We start from the raw sequence: 18,264 nt of genomic DNA, 5'->3' as shown, positions 1-18,264 counted from the left end.
AGTACAAGAGATTATGGATCTCTTCAATATGGTAATTGTATTAAAAACTAAAAGACAAAAGTACAAATTGGGAAAATAGCAGTACACACATTGATATACAATAGAATTTACTATAATCATAAGCATATTAAGGTTAGAAGGTGGACGACTATGATTAAGTAATCTAATTGTATTATTATTACTAACAGTGTGAAAAGTATATTGAAACTTACAACTTTTAAGGACTAGAAATTTAGTGAACTTGGAGAGATAATCCTGAGATGGATTAAACCTGATTAATAATTGGCCTTATTGGTGTTTCTAAGTAATTGGGATATTGGAATTATGGTGGAATATTGAGTAATTTTTAAAATATTAAAATATTAGTGACTCAGCAGGGGACAACAAATATATTGTATGAAGAAATGTTATCAATGACTAAATGTATTTATGAAGAAAGTGATAAAAAATTATAAAGAGAATGGTATTGTTTAAAGACAAAAATAAGAATGTACTCCAAATTGAGGCGGGGGGGAAGATAAGTACAAATTGGAAAAACAGTATTGATTTATAAAAGAATCCATTACAATTATAATGTGCATGTTAACATTAGAAGTTGGAAGACCAGGATTATATTTAATTGTATTATTATTGTTAGCGCTGTGTAAGAAGTAAATTGACCCAGTCAATACACTATCCACAAAATATGTATGGCTGTTAAAGGAAAATTACAAATAAAACATTTATTAAAAAAAAGGAGAAATGGAGGAAATAAGAATGATGTAAAATACCTAATAGTTCTTTGCAGACACAGTTTGGGAATAGAATTTTTGAATACTTAACCAGAGATATTTGAATATTATCAGTACTTGCTTTTATTTTGTTTTACTATACTAGAATTTATCTACCTATTTGAGAATTTTCCCTGTTTGTAATCTATTTATAATAATAATGATAATAATAATAAAATCCACTGCCAATCCAAACTGCCAATTTTGCAACAACAAAGTCGAAACTGTTTCACATTTAATATGTGAATATCTCTCTTATTCTTCTCATTTTTGTTTGGCAAATTCTAATAAATAAAATAAATAAAAACAAGTAAAAGGGGCTTCTCCCCTCCACAAGGGCGTCCTCCGTGTCCCCCTGAAGTCTGGATGGGGCCCAGAGGGGGGAGGAGGAGGCCCCTTTTCAGTCAAAAAGGAGCTCACCCCGATTTCTGGGCTCCCCCAGGAGGGACCCCGGAGGAAGGGGGGCAGCCGTGGCCATTACGGGCTCCTTGTCGGCTCTCCAGAGGCTGCACCCAAACCCGGGTTTCCTCTCTGGGGGGCTGTGGGGACGTTTCCCTGCTTGGCGAAGGGTGTTGTGTGAACAGGATCCTCGCAGGAAGAAAAGCCTCTTCAGCTTCTTCTCAGTTGCAGTCAGTGGTCCAACCTGCCTCCCCTGAATTGAGACCCTTTGGGGCTCCATTGTGTTTCATTGACTCACCGGCCAGCAAGCCCAACCTCAGAGGACAAACCCCGGTTAAGAGTCGCCAGTGTGGATGCAGGCATGGCTGGAGTCCCTGGGTGGAGGAGGCTGGGTGGACAGCATAAGAGATGGTTTGTGGCTTCTTTAGCTGACTGTCTGCCTCAGCTCTACCTGGTCCGTTTCTAGGGTTAGAATTAAAAGTGTGTGGCTGGTGTGTATCCTCTGCCAATGGAGAAGAAAAGGAAATCCTTTTATATACTAAAAAGAGGGGAAACTCCCTGATTCCCTGGTGACCCTCCAGTGTTCAATATCCCCCTCCTGCCCCCATGCAATTGGGGAAAAGTTGGCCTGGGCTTTGGGCCTCCCCCTCCTTGGTGGCCCTTCACTAGAGGTCATCTGTCCGGCTGTCCAGGGCAGAGCCTCCCAGGGCAGGTTGCTCAACCTTAGCAAAGATGTCTGCACTTCAACTCCCAGAATTCCTTGTCCAGCACCCAGGCTCCTCAATCCTCTTTCCAGGATTTCCAGAAAAATTGCACAAACTGATTACAAAGCTAGACATGACCAAGTTGCTAAATTAATCCACTGGTCATTATATTAAAAAATACAACTTACCTGTATCTGAAAAGTCATGGGAACATAAAGTGGAAAAGATTATCGAAAATGAGAAGGTGAAGATTTTGTGGGACTTTCGAATACAGACTGATAGCCATTTGGAACACAGCACGCCAGATATTACAGTTGTCGAGGGCCAAAGCATGCAATTTATTGATATCGCTGTACCAGGAGATGCCCGAGTCGAAGAAAAAGAACTGGAAAAAAAATCACAAAATATCACGATCTGGCCATCAAAACTACATGGTTATGGATGAAACGTAATAGTGTTACCCATTATTGGGGCACATGGTACCATGTCCAAGAATTTTATAAAATATATCAAGAAATTGCAGCTGCCTGCAATAACATCAGCAGAACTGCAAAAAAAACTGCTACTTGGAACATCGTATATTTTAAGAAGATACTTGGTTGATACCTAGAACTCTGGCAGCAACCCGTATCAACTATTAGCACCAATCACTGGTATTTGTGATACATTTTTAAATGTTCAGTTGACTGAGTTTCATGTTTAATGAATAAAAGATAATAATAGTAGTAATAATAATAATAATAACCTTTATTGTCATTGTACATATATACAACAAAATTGATTTTGCTCCTGCAAGTGCTCTCCATAACAAAATGCAATACAACATAAATAATATAGAAAATAGTCCTTATGCAAGTAATTAGGGGGAAACCAGTCCTATGTTTCCATGTATGCATGGAGTGATTGTAATTGTATTTACAAATCTGACAGCCCATGGATAAAAGCTGTTTTTAAACCTGTTTGGCTGGTTATACTTATGTATCTTCCGTCCGATGGTGAAAGTGAGAAAAGACACTGACCAGAATGTAAATCATCCCTAAGTATCTTCCTTACTCTGCTGAAACAACCAGACCTGGCGATGTCATCCACTGGTGTTAGGGGACAACCAATGGTTTCTTTTGTTGAATGTATCACTCTCTGTAGTGCCTTCCCGTCCACAGATGTTGAACCAGCATACCATACTGTTATACAGCATGTAAGGATATTTTCTATCGTGGACTGATAGAAAGAGGTCAGCAGCCCTTATTCCACCTGATTTTCCTGCAGGACTTTAAAAAACTGAAGTCTCTGTTGAGCCTTCTTAACCACCAGGGACATGTCGTATTTCCAGATGAGGTCTTGATTAATAAGCACTCCCAAGAATTTAAAAGAGGAAACCCTCTCCACATAGCCCCCCCTTGATATACAATTGGGCAAGTTCTTCTCTGTGCTTCTAGAAATCTAGCATCATCTCCTTTCTCTTGCTAGAGTTTAAATGTAAATTGGTTTTTAAACACCATGTGAATAGCTTCTGGACTTCTTCCCTGTATGCTGATTTGTCCCCTCCAGTTATAAGACCCAGCACCGTTGTATCATCTGCGAACTTTATTATGATGTTGGATGGATCAGAGGATATGCAATCACATGTATACAGTGAGTACAGGTAGGGGTTGAACACACAGCCCTGAGGGGAGCCCTGAGGGGTGGACCCTTACTATTTATGGATGGTCCATCAGGAAGTCTTTAACCCAGTCATAAGTGAGGGAAGGGAAATTCAGTCAGCTTTTCAATGAGGATGCCTGGTAAGATGGTATTAAAGGCCAAACTATAGTCTATAAAAAGCATTCTGGGACTTCCGGTTTGTCGGCTTCGCGAGCGGCAGGGATTTGCGAAGCTGCGCGATCCCTGCTGCACTAGCCGCTTTTGGGGCTCCGATCCGGACGGGTATGGAGCTAGGCTGACTGCAGGGGCAGCTGAAGGTAGGGGGATCCGGAGAGGGGTTTGGGGTGTTGCAGACCCTCCCCGGCCGGCAGAACCCCCTTTTCCCAAGACGGTGCAGCGGCGGTCCGTAATGGCCGCCACAAAGAAGCTGGCAGCCGGGTAAGAATGCGCAGGAGGAAGTGGAGAAAGTTTTTGACTCTAAGACATATTTAACAAAATTCCTGAAAAGTATGATTTTCTGAATGATACCTTCTAGAAGAGGAAAAAAGCGGCAGTTTGATGGTGCTGAAAGGAAAGCTTACCCTCTTTTCCTACGGAATAAATAAGTGAATATTAAGAAACCTATTTTTTTTAGGTGAAAACTGGCTTTAAGCGATGAGTGGGAAGAGAGAGGACTAAAAAAAAATATTTGTATGCTAAGACTTTGTTGGAGGAGATGCCTTAAGGATTTGAAGACTAAAATATATTGCAATAAGATTTTAAGAAACAGATTTGGACTTTCTTTTTCTCTGATTGATACTACCCCAGGAGGAGAAAGTGAGAACTCTGCCTTGGTTTGGACTGATTGATAACTTTGGGACTGTTTCATTTTTTCTTTGGAATATTCTGGTTGTTGTAAGAAGAAAGAAGGGGAAAAGAAAAGAAAAGATTTATAATGGCTCTTTCTATTGAGGAACTGAGAAAAGATTATGAACAAGCAAAAAAAAATGGTAAAGCTGGTTTGAAAGAAGCCTTCCTTTTTTAGAAATGGCGCTATTAACTATCAACAAACATTACAACAGATGAAAACAGCAGAAGAAGAAGGAGAGGAAGCCATTTTTAATAAATTTCAGAACTCGACCAAGAAAGAAGGAAGAGGGAAAGGAAGAGAAATAAAGGACTTAAGATTTAAAAAAACACTTAAAGGGAAAAATAAGGTGCAAAATCAATATAATGATAGTAAACAAAAGGGAAAAGGAATACGACAGAAGGGAAGCCAGTAAGGCAGAGGCTAGAAGAAGGGGGGGTAGAAAGGTTTGTTGGGAGAAGAAAGAAAGGGAAAAGGTGGAGAAAAGCTACAAAGTTTTGAAATTAAATGGGAAAAAAGGAATCTTTTTTAGGGATAAAGGATAAAGTATAATTTTTTCAAAGAGATTTTGCAAGGTACATAAGATGATATTGTAGTATTGTATTAGAAATAGAAAACTTAAATGGTTTAAGAGTTGATAAGAGATTAAAATGTTGAAATGTTTAATAATGATTGGTTTTAAAATTTAATAATATGAGGGGAGGTTTAGAATATTGAGTTTTAATTAAAGAGTTTAATAAGATTATGGTATTGATGTTATTATAAAATTTCTATTATAGTATTTGTTTTTAATATTTAGATCTATTGTTTAACTATGTATTTAATTATTCTGGATGTAATGTACCAAGCAAAATCGGATTGGGTATTGGGCGTTATTTTAAAGGTTAATTTGATTAATTTAGTGGGGAGATAGAAAGGCATCATACTCTGATTAGTGATTTCAGGAGAAACTTCTTTTTTTTATAAGGAACGAGACAAAGGGACAATAAAGAATGGACAAAAGATACAAATATAATGACTCAAATTAAGATGATTAATTAAGATAGAATTAAGAAGAGTGAAATATGTGGAGAAGTTAATATAGAAGACTTAGAATGGTAAATAAAATAAGTAATGATATGTAAGATGAGCATGAATATAATTGAAGTCCATGAAGAGAGAGATACCTGGGTCCAAGTTACTTTCCAAAAGATTTTTTTTATGTTTTGTGTGTTGTGTGTATATGTTTTTTTGGGGGGGAGAATTAATAAAACCTTGCAGAAATATAGAATGAGAATAATGGTAACTAAGTCAGAAAGAAATAGATGAAATAATAATAATAAAATTGAATAAGAGTAAAGAGAAATAAAGAGAAATTGGATAAGAGGTTTTTGTATGTTTATATGGAAATGGTTTAAAACAGAATTATAGTTTATCTGACTTGTTAAATTTATAATGGAAAAAGGTTTAAACATGTAATGGATAATGATGATTTGTGTGTTTTGAAAATTAATAAAACTTGTTTAAAAAAAAAAAAAGCATTCTGACATAATTCCCAGATTTTTCAAGGTGTCTTCAATGCAGTATGTAGAGCAGTGGCGATGGCATCCTCTGTCGCCCTTTTGCTTCTATAAGCAAACTGATGTTGATAGAAATTTGATGGAAGACAGGACCTGAGGTGTAAGACCAGTCTCTCAAAGCACTTCATCACTATAGATGTCAGTGCAATGAATCTATCCTATAGTCATTCAGGCTGTTTATAGCTGCTTTCTTCGGAACCGGGATGATTGTGGCTGCTTTCAAGCATGATGGAACTCTAGCCAATTGTAGGGAGATGTTAAAGATCCTTGTTAGGACCTCTGTTAATTGGTCAGCACAGGTTTTTACTACTATCCCCAGCACTTCATCTGGACCTGCAGCTTTGTTAGAATTTACGGCTTTCAGCACAGCTCTCACTTGATGTTCATGCAAGGTGAGTGACGAGATTAGCAGGCCACAGAGACAGGTCTATTAACCTTAAAGCGGGCGAAGAAACTATTCAGCTCCTCCACCAGCAGGGCATCAGCATTGGCTGTTTTCATCCTATTGCCCTTGTAATTGTTAGATGTTGTAGCCCCTGCCACACCTGACTTGAATTATCATCTGCCAGATGCTTCTCTACCTTTTGTTTATATTTCTGTTTAGCTGCCTTGATGCTTCTCAAATTTGCCATGGCCTTTATTCGTCTTTATTTCTTGCCTTGAAGGTGGAGTTTTGGGCTCTCAGGAGTGATTATACCTCTGTTAACATCCAGGGTTTATGGTTACTGTAAACTCTGATTCGCTTGTTCACATTATCTGTGTATGTTGCAGTATATGAGAGTACAACATCAGTGTATTCTTGCAGCTCCAAATGTTCAAATATGCTCCACTCGGTATCTCGAAGCAGTCCTGCAGCTGGCTGAGTGCTCCCTCTGGCCAGATTTTAACAGTTTTCCTGACATCATATCCTTTTCCTAAGGGGGATATACTTTGGGCAAAATAGCAGAGAAAGATGGTCAGACATGCCCAGATGGGAGAGGGGGAATGCTTTATACACCTGTCTTTGAATACACATAGTCTAGAACGTTCTTACCTCTGGTGGTACACTCTATGTACATACTGCACAAACTTAGGGAGGACAGCCTTATGACAGGCTTGATTAAAATCCCCAGCCATGACAAAAGCGCCCTCAGGGTAAGTTTGCTGCTGCCTCATAGCATCATGTAACTTAGAAAGTGCTGTGCTTACATTTGCATCAGGTGGAATATAAATGTAAGCACAGTGCTTTCTAAGTTACATGACACCATTGAGAGGGAGCAATGTTCTATAAACATCACTAGAACATATCCATATAAACTTGCTTTGAATTGTAGTCTCTAAAAATAATTAGTTTACAATAAATGTATAATAATAGAAGAAAACTATTTTGTGTTGCTTTTTTTGACAAGTTGAAAAATAGTTTTGGTACTATTTGGACTTTAAGGTAAATACATAAATTTGCATTGTTTTTTTTTTACCTTTTTTATTTAGCAAAGAATATTAACTTTGTGGTTTTATTTTATTTACTAGCTTTGCAGTGAAATAATTAAGAAATACATAAGTATTGGTGGCGTAGCTTTGCTGCAACGGGCAGGTAATATAAATTCAACATTTCTACATACTCAATATGTTGAGATTGACATCTGTTGATTTTCAGAATATACTATATATTAATAGCTCAAGAATTATCCTGATATTTCACTATAATTAACACTGAGTAGAAAGTTGACATTACAATAATCTAGTTGAGCTTAGAAAAGAACCACTTAACTCAGTCAAATTTGATTTAGTTTAGAAGCTATGGATTTCAGATCCATAAAGCTGAAGCCAGTGTATTGTCTTTAAATCTTTATCCTAGCACAGTATAAGAGTTCACAAATAATAGGAAATTAGGAATTAATAGGTTGCCAAATTCCTAGTCATCAGAATTGGTAGATTGGTATGTGGATTCCAAACATATAAAAATCTTCAAGCAGCTATCCAAAGACAATCAGAACTAGAATTCCAGCTGAAATAAAATGTGTTATGGCATGAGTTTCTGGTATTAAAAACTTTATCAATCATGAATACATAAAACAATACATAGATTTTAATCCCGAAAACAAACATTGCTAGGGAATATATATGGAATTAATGACTGTTCATAGTTAAAAGAAAGTCAAAAGTCATTCTTCAAGATAAAGTTCTATAGGCAAGATCACTGTATTTTTAAAACACTAGACATTTAATTCTCAAGTTTATGGTTTATTAACTATTCTTTCATCCCATTTCAAATTTAAGATGAAGAGACAAAACAGTGAATATTAAAATAGCCAGGAATATGAAATACTCAAAGTTTTAGCTGTTCTAGTTAAGAAAGTAAATATTTTTAGATGCATAACATAAAACATTTTGGGTTATAAAATTTATATAAATAAAAAGTATAAATTAAACATGATTCATTGTTAACTAATATTTCATGGAATAATATTGATTTATAAGAAATAAGATTACAAAAAGTGTATGAAAAATGATACTCTAGACAAATCCTTTTCTGCAGTAAAACTTTCCATTGTATTCTTTTTATGCATTTTACTTCCTCAAAATCAATATGGGTAATGTTGACTTACAATCACACTAAGGACCAGAATTTCCATCCTAAGCCATTGCAGTCATAAGTTAAGTTACTGTGTTACTAGATTCAATTTTATTATCATCTTAATGATGATTGTAAAGTGAGTGACTGTGTTTAATAAGCAAATCCACTTTCCCCAATGGAAATTGGCAAAAAAGGTAACAAATTTGATCATGTTACCTTAGGATGCTGCAACCATGTAAATGTGACCATGAGATTACTTGACTTCTGGGATGCAATGGTTTGCAATGGTCATCAGTCTGATTATAGGTCATAAAGCAACCTTTCTGGGGTTATTGTAACTTTGAACCATCATGAAACAAAATTGAGGATTATCTAATTTTAGCAATAAATTACTTAAATAATGCTTGCGTTCACCTTTAAATTTTTTTTTCTTTAGTACATATATTCTCAGATTACTGCAAAAAAGGTACTGCTGTATATCACTTGGATTCACAAATGTTTCATGATCTCCTAACATCTTTGCTTCAGTTCTGTTTGCTGAAAGAACTTTTTCATGTAGTGGAAACTGGCATCAGGATTAAAATATTAGTAAGTGATCCTTCAGTGTGTTTAATAACATTCTATATATTGCAATGAATTTAATTGAACCTACTCTCAGATAAGTGGAGTAAGATATTAATGTAAAAATATTCTGATTAGATAATGATTATTCATATTTTTAATTTATTGTATTAGCTTTATATTTACATGCTGTTTGGATTTTGGATTGCTCTTTAGCTGTTGATCTAGTTTAGAATTGCCATGGTAGTACAATGAGTTTCTTATGATATCATGCCAAAATGGATCTGAAAACAATTTGGAAATGATACCGTGTTTCTCCAACAATACGGCCTCCACCAATAGGAAGGCCCAGCATGTTTTTTGGGCATAAAATCAAATTAAGCCCCTCCCCCCAAATTTAGGCCTATTTTAAAATATGCAAAATAAGGGGGAAGGGTGGGGAGACTTGCCGTTAGGAGTGCCGTTAGGAGCGCCTGGAATTCCTCGCCACCAGCCGCTCCTAACGGGCGATCATGGCCAAGCACAGAGAGCTCCCTACTCCCACCTTTGCTGCAGACACCTTTGGCACCCGCCGCTGTTGCTTTCCCTTCTGCCCATTACGCCGCCACGTTTGGAGCTGCCGCTTCCGTGTTTGGAGTGCCGTCGCCATTTGGAGCTCCAAACGCGGAAGTGGCAGCTCCAAACATGACGGCGGGCGATCTTTTTATTTTGGTCCGCGCGAAGTTCAAAGCGAGCAAGAGAGGGAGACTGCGATGCCTCCATCCGAGATGGCAACCTCACTAGTGGATCACAACGTGGCTGGAAGCCCGAATCGGCGGGATACGATGGCGATCTTTTTGGAGCGAGAGGAAAGGGTGAGAAGAGTTGCGAGGCGTAATTTGCAGGAGGAAGTAGGTGTACCCCACGGCAGGGAGCCCAAGGAAGAAGGGCCGGTAGGCAAGGGAGAGCGTCCCGTAGCTCCCGGAAGCAGCCTAGAGACGCGCCGGGAAGAGGCGCAGATGCTGCCTTGTAGTCCCCAAGCCAACTGCGTGCGCCGCCTTTAGTTATGTGCGCTCCGCGCTTTGGGCATCTCCGTGTGATCGCGACCCTGTCCTTTCCACCTGGCGCCCTTGCTGCTTTCTGGCTCTTTAGCAACCGGCTTCGTGTTTGGAGCACTGCCGCTGTTTGGAGCTCCAAACGGCGGCAGAAGCTCCAAACGGCGGTGGAAGCTCCAAATGCGGAAGCTCCAAACATGACGGTGGGCGATCTTTTTATTTTGGTCCGCGCGAAGTTCAGAGCGAGCATGAGAGGAGACTGCGATGCCTTGCTAAAGAGCCAGAAAGCAGCAAGGGCGCCAGGTGGAAAGGACAGGGTCGCGATCACACGGAGATGCCCAAAGCGCGGAGCGCATATAACCAAAGGCGGCGCACGCAGTTGGCTTGGGGACTACAAGGCAGCATCTGCGCCTCTTCCCGGGCGCGTCTCTAGGCTGCTTCCGGAGCTACGGACGCTCTCCGTTGCCTACCAGCCCTTCTTCCTTGGGCTCCCTGCCGTGGGGTACATCCACTTCCTCCTGCAAATTACGCCCGCAACTCTTCTCTCCCTTTCCTCTCGCTCCAAAAAGATCGCCATCATATCCCACCGATTCGGGCTTCCAGCCACGTTGTGATCCACTAGTGAGGTTGCCATCTCGGATGGAGGCATCGCAGTCTCCCTCTCTTGCTCGCTCTGAACTTTGCGCGGACCAAAATAAAGATCGCCGCCGTCATGTTTGGAGCTGCCACCCCGCTTGGAGCTCCAAATGGCGGTGGCACTCCAAACACGGAAGCGGCAGCTCCAAACGTGGCAGCGGAATGGGCAGAAGGGAAAGCAACAGCGGCGGGTGCCAAAGGTGTCTGCAGCAAAGGTGGGAGTAGGGAGCTCTCTGTGCTTGGCCATGATCGCCCGTTAGGAGCGGCTGTTGGCGCAGGATGCAAGGGGGGAATTAAGTCACCCCCTGAAAAGACGGCCTAGCCGTTTTTTCGGGGCTCAAAAAAAAATAAGGCCCGGCCTTATTATGTGAGAAAACGGTAGATATGGTTAGATCATATTGTCTGATCTTTAAATTCTGTTTGTGATAATTGCACAGAATTTGAATTCAAGCCATTTCATCTATTACATCAGGCTCATTAAAAAATCTTGAACTTGTGGACATGAAAATCTTTAAAGGGATGGTATTTACATTTGCTTATCTTTTTGTAAATTTAATATTTTATATATTGAGGTGTTTTGGTTTTTTGTTAAGCCAAGTATAGATATTCTGGTCAAAATGTTTGAAGAAGTGGCTTTGATGAAAGTAAAAGAGGCAGTACCTGAATTATTTGACATCTTTTGTAAGGTATGATTTGGATTAATTAATTTCTTCTTAGAAACATCATTTCTAGAGACTCTATTTTCAATATTTCTATAGTCTCTCTGAGAAAATGGTATATTGGATATAATCTCACAAATAACACTTTTTTATTTATATGGTATACCAAAGAACAAGAACAGAGTCATGTTTTTAGATTGACATCTATTTTTAAAATGGTTTATTGGCATTTTCTAAAATGCAACCGAAACAAAATAAATTCCAAAAGATGGAGAAGGTTCAATGAAAATGACCATGTTGAAAAGTACTACGTTGATTATAGCTCAAAAATATGAGAAAGGAGCAAATTTTTTGAAATGCAATAGAAATACTGTAGAATCCATTGGAGTTGGGCAACTAATAAATTTGAGTGAATAATAAATAAAAATATAATTGTTTGGTTTTGCTAAAATGGTAAATGCAAGGAAGATTTGGCAGCAATTATTTCAATTAGAGTTGTCCACTTAAATTTTGGCATTTACCACTAGTTGTAGACTTTGGTAGAGATTGAGACTATATAATATTAGAAAGAAAACAATTGTTATTATTTTTCAACACTTTTAAATGAAAATCTAAAAGTGTATGTCATTAAATAATATTATAGTTTGTTGGATATAAAAACCTGCTTTGAATCTATTCGATGATATGATGGTTTCATATTAAGCTATATTATGACCATCTTGTCAATATAGTATTATATTGCAGCCCCTGGTTAATTTAGCAGTATCTGGGTTGAGTATTTGGAACTATGATAATGTTGTCACCAACTGTTAGTTTGACATCCCTAAATATAAACACATAGCGTATATGGAGCCTTTGACATATATTATCTATTTTTTCCTTATATTTGTAAAGAATTTTGCAAGCACTTAATTGTGGAAATCTTGAAAAAGTTCTTGTATCAATGTATTTTTTGTTACTATAGCTTATTGATGCTGGAATGGTTCTTGAAAGTGAACATATTAGACATATCACCAACTTACTAAACCAGTTACATGTTTCCACTCAGGAAATTACTATGCTTATGTCCAGGTATGTACTTTTTAATATTCTTTAATTTAAAGCTTCAAATGGATAACATTTTGAAGTGTAAATGCACATAAAGCTATAAAATATCAATCTATACCAGCTCTATTTATTCATAAGTAATTATGATCTTATTATGTTTTTAATGTCATTCATACCTATTCCTCAATTTATGTACTGAATTGCTCAAAAGATATATGAGGGAATTATCTTTAACTACCAAATTACTGTATACAGTTTTGTATTCATGATCTTTGTAATATGATACTAGAAGTTGAATATACAGGTAGTTCTTGTCTTTCAACTACAATTGACCCCAAATTTTTGGTCGCTAAGCAAGACATTTATTAATTTAGCTTTGGCCCATTTTATGATGTTTCTTGCCACAGTTGTTAAGTGAATCACTGTAATTGTTAAATTAGTAATATGGTTGTTAAGTTAATCTGGCTTTCCCATTGCCTTTGCTTGTCAGAAAGTCATGAAAGGTGATCGCATGACCCTGGGACACTGCAACCATATCAATTGCCAAGCATCTGAATTTTGACCATGGGATACTGCAATGGTCATAAATGTGAAAATTGGTCATAAGTCACTTTTTCAGTGCTATGGTAACTTTGAATGATCACTAAATGAACTGTTGTAAATTGAGGACTAGTTGTATTTGATCATGCCTTAAATATTTATTCACAAGTTTTCTGTGCTGATGGACTCTAAAATGACCCCCACTATTTCACATATTAAATAAAAACATAACAAGTAATAAACAAGCAGTTTAAATTTTAAAAATACCACTGGCACTAATCCTGCTAGCAGTTATACAGATTAAAGGTTCTACAAAACAGCACTATTTAATGACATTCCTAGAGGACTTCAAAGAAGGAACCAAGTACATCCCAAGGGCTAAATCCGTATGTTCAAAAGAAAGGGCAGCAGATAAAACATTGCCTTTAAACCTTTTCCCATCAATCTCTTGAATAGACAAATTATTAAAATTCCTTTACCAAATAAGTGTACAAAATAAACTAGTTCTAATTAAAGAAGACAGTTCGGAAGATAATCATCACAAGTGATCCAGAAAGATATGATTGGTGGCACTGAGTGCCATTGAGAGGTTGATGAAGAGGACTACATCCCACCATCCAAGTCCTGACAAAAGTCATCCGGCAGAGCACTTCTCAAGTTCTTTATATATTCTCTACATTATTCACAATCCACAACAGTTGCTATCCCTAACCTTCAAATTCCTGGGAGTGATCCTAGCCCCTTACTTCAGAATTCTGCATCATAACCACACAACCACCAAATGCAGCATTATTCATGAGTTACATATATGACAAAAAATAAATAAGGCTGTTCACTCTTTGAAACCCAAAATTAATGATAGCTTAATATAGATGCCAGTATATTAATGATAGCTTAATATAGATGCCAGTAATGGACAAATACAGGTACCAAGACAAAATTAAAGGCAATGGCTGATAAATAGCAGTGATGAGGAGATGCTTTTGAAATAATTTCAAAGATCATAGCCATCTCTCATCTTCATCCCCCATCTTTAAAGTATTCTGGGTAAAAAAGTCCATCTTCAAATCTTCTGTAGTACTACTAGATACAGTTTTCTTGGTATGCATTCCGATGCTCACATGTGTTAAGAGTAATCACATTAAAAGTATATTTTGCAAAGTATGTGTTGTTGAATCCTAATAAAATAGAGGAATAGTTAATGATTTGACAGAGATAAACAGTTCGAGCTTCCTAAACTACAATGGTTATTTGGATACAGCTCCATAGACCTCTAAAAGTTTATGGGAAATTGTGTGTTAATGTGTAGAATGGAAAAACTATTAAAAATATAAATACAATCATGTAATTATAATCTGAATTAATTTCAACAGTTGAGTTTTATTTTTGTTGAATTCTGCCTCCATTTTTGAATGTGGCTCCTTAGAATACTCACCAAAATAAAATAAGATTTTTGGTATGAAAAAGCTGCACTTATGCAGTGATTTAGAGTTTGACCTATTGCCTTTTATGCTAAACACTGATCAAAAGATTTTTTAATTGCAGCCTACTATATAAACGTTTGTTCTTAAAGATTTCAGGAAATACATTTTCACAAGGCCATCTTTTGTGATTTTGATTCAACAATAGCAGAATTTAAGGTACCATCTATATATTTATTTTGGGACAGCATTAATGATTAATTATTATGTAAAATTATTGCTGTCTCAGTTTTTATTAGTTTGTTATTTATTGTAAATTGAAAATGAAATAATTTAAAAATTGTGAAAATAATAAATATGGAAAATAAACTTCAATTTTAAAAAATAAATAGTTAATCACATAGACTAGTTTTCATTTTCATGAACTATTCTCTTTATCCATACCTGTCTTTTATGTTATAGAGAGTCTTCAGTTTACGACCACAATTGAGCCCATAATTTTATGTTTGTTAAGTTGAGATGCCCATGTTACCGTTTTACTCAATGACCCCGACTTTCCCTGTTGCAATTATTAAGTAACCTTAAGCAGTGTGGAGGATGCCTCAGGAAGGGGAGGCCCAAAACAGGCCACATATGCTGGGTAGATGCAGTGCAGTGCTGAACAAAGGAAGTTACAACCATGCCTGAAGTTAGGTCTGTTGCAGTGCCCCTGTGATCACAAATGGCAAACATTGGGGTGTTTATCTGTGCCCTCCTCTCACAACTTCAAAGTGTGCCCACCCTCATCCCCATTATCTTCAGCAGTCTGAGCAATCTGCAATCATTTAGGCCTCTAAAACACTGTTTGTGTCACTGCTGCCAGATGCCACCCACCTCCCCACACCCACCTATTTCACCTGGTATAGGTTGTGTCATGCCCCTGGTGGAGACTGACTCTGAGGAAGAGGAGGAACAGCCAACAGGGAGTAGAAGTGTGGCTCCAGAGGTGGTGGAGGAGGCTGGGGAAGGGCAGAGGCCGGCTGAGCAATCAGAGGAGGATCCAGGGCCATCCCCTATCCATCCTAGGGCACGCAGGGAGGAGAGAATCAGGGAAAAGCGTGGTCTACTTGGGAAGAGAGGGCCATGATCCTCCTCATGGGTTGCAGCTGTGAGCTCTGTATAAGTTTGGAACTGCGGTTCACAGACGCTGGAGTCAAAGTAGTGCTTTCCTTGGATGAGGTTTATCTTAGTTGGCATTCTTCCCATGGACTGTCCCCGGTTATCTTCCTGGAATGTGTGATTAATTATCTTGGTTTGCCTTGGAACTCTCATCAATGCGGTTTGTTTTTGGTTTCCATTTGCTTCATTATCTACTTTTTGAATTTAAACTGTGACTAATAAAACAGCGAAGCTAAGTTGAAGGTATTACAAGTCCTTGATTCATGTTTTAGTTTTTGTATTATTTTTGAGACACTATGGGCCATCATAGATTGTCCTGAATAGCCCTATATGAACAGGCTCCGTTCTTCATTAAGAAATCCCCATTAGACCTGGAAGCCTATGGAAAGTCTGTTTGGGTGAGCTTCCAGAGGCTTCCGAAGACATGGAAGGCTTCCAGATGTTTCCCAAAAAGTGCACACAGCTGATATCCCTGCATTTGGTCAAACATCAACATTTTTATCATGATTATGTGGATGCTGCAACAAACCAAACTTCAGGCATGGGTTGTTAATACACTGTGCACAATTATTAGGCAAGTTGTATTTTGGAGGATTAATTTTATTTTTGAATAACTACAGTGCTCTCAGTCAATCCAAAATGTTAATAAACCTCAAATCTGAATATTTAAGAAAGTAAACGTGAGGTTTTGGCTATGTGTGTACAATTATTCTGACATTTCAAAAAAAAAATCAATGATCAATATAGCCACCTTTCTTTTTAGTAACAGTCATAAGCATTCATGGAATCTGTCAGTTTCTTGATCTGTTGACAATCAACTTTTTATGCAGCAGCAACCACAGGCTCCCAGACATTGTTCAGAGTAGTGTACTGTTTTCCTTCACTGTAAATCTTCTGTTTAAGAAGGCCCTACAAGTTCTCAATTCGGTTTAGGTCAGGTGAGGGCCATGTCATTATTCTTTCATCTTTAAGGCTTTTACTATCTAACTACACTGTGGAATATTCCGATGCATGCAATGGAGCATTGTCCTGCATAAAAACCACGGTCTTCTTGAAAGATGCAGATTTTTTCCTGTACCACTGAAGAAAATGTCTTCTAAAAACTGGCAGTAGGTTTGATAGTTGATTTTGAGTCCATCTTCAACTTGAAAAATTCCAACTAGCTTGCCTTTAATAATACCAATTCCCTACCTCCACCTTGAGTCTGAATCAAAGTGGAGCTCTGTGTCCGTTATTGATCCAGCCATGCACTAATTCTGGTCTATCAAGAGCCACTCCCATCTCATCTGCTTAAAATCTTTGAAAAATCTGTCTTCAGATATTTCTTGGCCCAGTCTTGCCATCTCAACTCATGTTCAGTGGTGGTGAGGTTTCAGCCTTCTTTACCTTGCCATGTTTCTGAGCAGTGAGTACCTTGTATTTCTGGGCACTCCAGGTAGGTTGCAGTTCTGGAGGATAATGGATTCCTGGCAATGGTGGGATTCAAAAATTTTTACTACTGGTTCTATGGGCATGGCTTGGTGGGTGTGGTTTGGTAGGCATGGCTTGATGGGCATGGCAGGGCAAGGATACTGTAAAATCCCCATTCCCTCCCCACTCCACTAACCTGCTTTCCAGCTCTGTTCTCCTGTGCAGGGCAACCAAAGGAGACCCAGCAGATCAGCTGGGATTCGGGAGGCAGAGAAGAAATGGGGGCGGGGCCAGTCAGAGGTGGGATTTGCCGGTTCTCCGAATGACTCAAAATTTCCACTCCTGGTTCTCCAGAACCGGCTGAAGACCACCTCTGATTCCTGGTAGCTTCACATTTGATTCTTCTCAAATCTTTGAAGTTAATGTGTGCCTTTTTTTTCTCAACATATTTCTTGCGACCCTGTTAACTGGAATAAAACTTTTGATGGTTCTGTGATCATGCCCCAATATCTTAACAATTTCAAGAATTTTTATAGTTTTTGACTTTTCAGAGTCAGTTAACTCTCTTTTTTGGCCCATTTTGCCTGAGGAAAGAAAGCTGCCTAATAATCATGCACACCTTGATATAGGGTGTTGATCTCCTTAGGCCACACTCTCCCTTATTACAGAGATACAGATCACCTGATATGTTTTTATCCACTAAGCATTCAAGTTTATGGGGGTAGAAAATATGCATAAAATGATGATATGGTCAAAATACTCAACTTGCCTGATAATTGTGCACATGTGTGATGTTACTCCCTTTATTCAGCACTATCATAATTTTGAAGTGTTGCTGGACTAATAGTTGTTAAGGAAGTACTACCTGTAATAGCATAGATTGTTAATTAGCATTCATGAACAAGAAAACAAAGAAACTTTATCAAGGGCAGAGTAGGAGCTGGGATGGTAACAGATACAAAAAGTCAACATAATTATGAGACATCCCAATTTTCTTTGTCTACTATTGTTGGGAAGATCTTGTCTGATTCATTCTCTTGTTTACATTAACTTTTTGTTTTAGCACATATAGTTTCTTCTTAGTCAGCTTAATGTTTGTATATTTAATGCTTATGAGATTTTTTCTTGTGCCTTTGATTTTCATACCGTTATATCTTGTTTATTCTCTGTGTTGTACCAATGAGGTAGTCAATTAGAGGGCTTTTTAAAAATTCCTTAACAAAATTGGTGTCTCCTGAAGAAACCAAATCAGATACTCCACAAATTATAAGTTTACACTCTCAGTGTGATGAAAACATGCAGGATTTGTTTAATTGACTGA

The 18,264-nt window shown here is 37.9% G+C and overlaps 1 protein-coding gene across 1 annotated transcript in view; it reads left to right on the top strand.

The window, feature by feature from the left end:
- Positions 1 to 18,264, top strand: part of TOPAZ1 (testis and ovary specific TOPAZ 1) — an 83,243-nt gene that overhangs the window by 41,456 nt on the left and 23,523 nt on the right. Inside the window, exons 9-13 of the mRNA XM_087946074.1 lie at positions 7,430 to 7,493; positions 8,914 to 9,065; positions 11,302 to 11,394; positions 12,332 to 12,438; positions 14,528 to 14,594. Of these exons, the coding sequence (XP_087802200.1) occupies positions 7,430 to 7,493; positions 8,914 to 9,065; positions 11,302 to 11,394; positions 12,332 to 12,438; positions 14,528 to 14,594 (483 nt within the window). The remainder of the gene's footprint in view (positions 1 to 7,429; positions 7,494 to 8,913; positions 9,066 to 11,301; positions 11,395 to 12,331; positions 12,439 to 14,527; positions 14,595 to 18,264) is intronic.

The sequence above is a fragment of the Notechis scutatus genome, chromosome Z (assembly GCF_049901735.1).
Source record: "Notechis scutatus isolate UNSWTSFEM ecotype Mainland chromosome Z, rNotScu1.2, whole genome shotgun sequence".
In the NCBI taxonomy this organism is placed as follows: domain Eukaryota; kingdom Metazoa; phylum Chordata; class Lepidosauria; order Squamata; family Elapidae; genus Notechis; species Notechis scutatus.
This window is presented reverse-complemented; position numbering and strand designations above follow the sequence as displayed.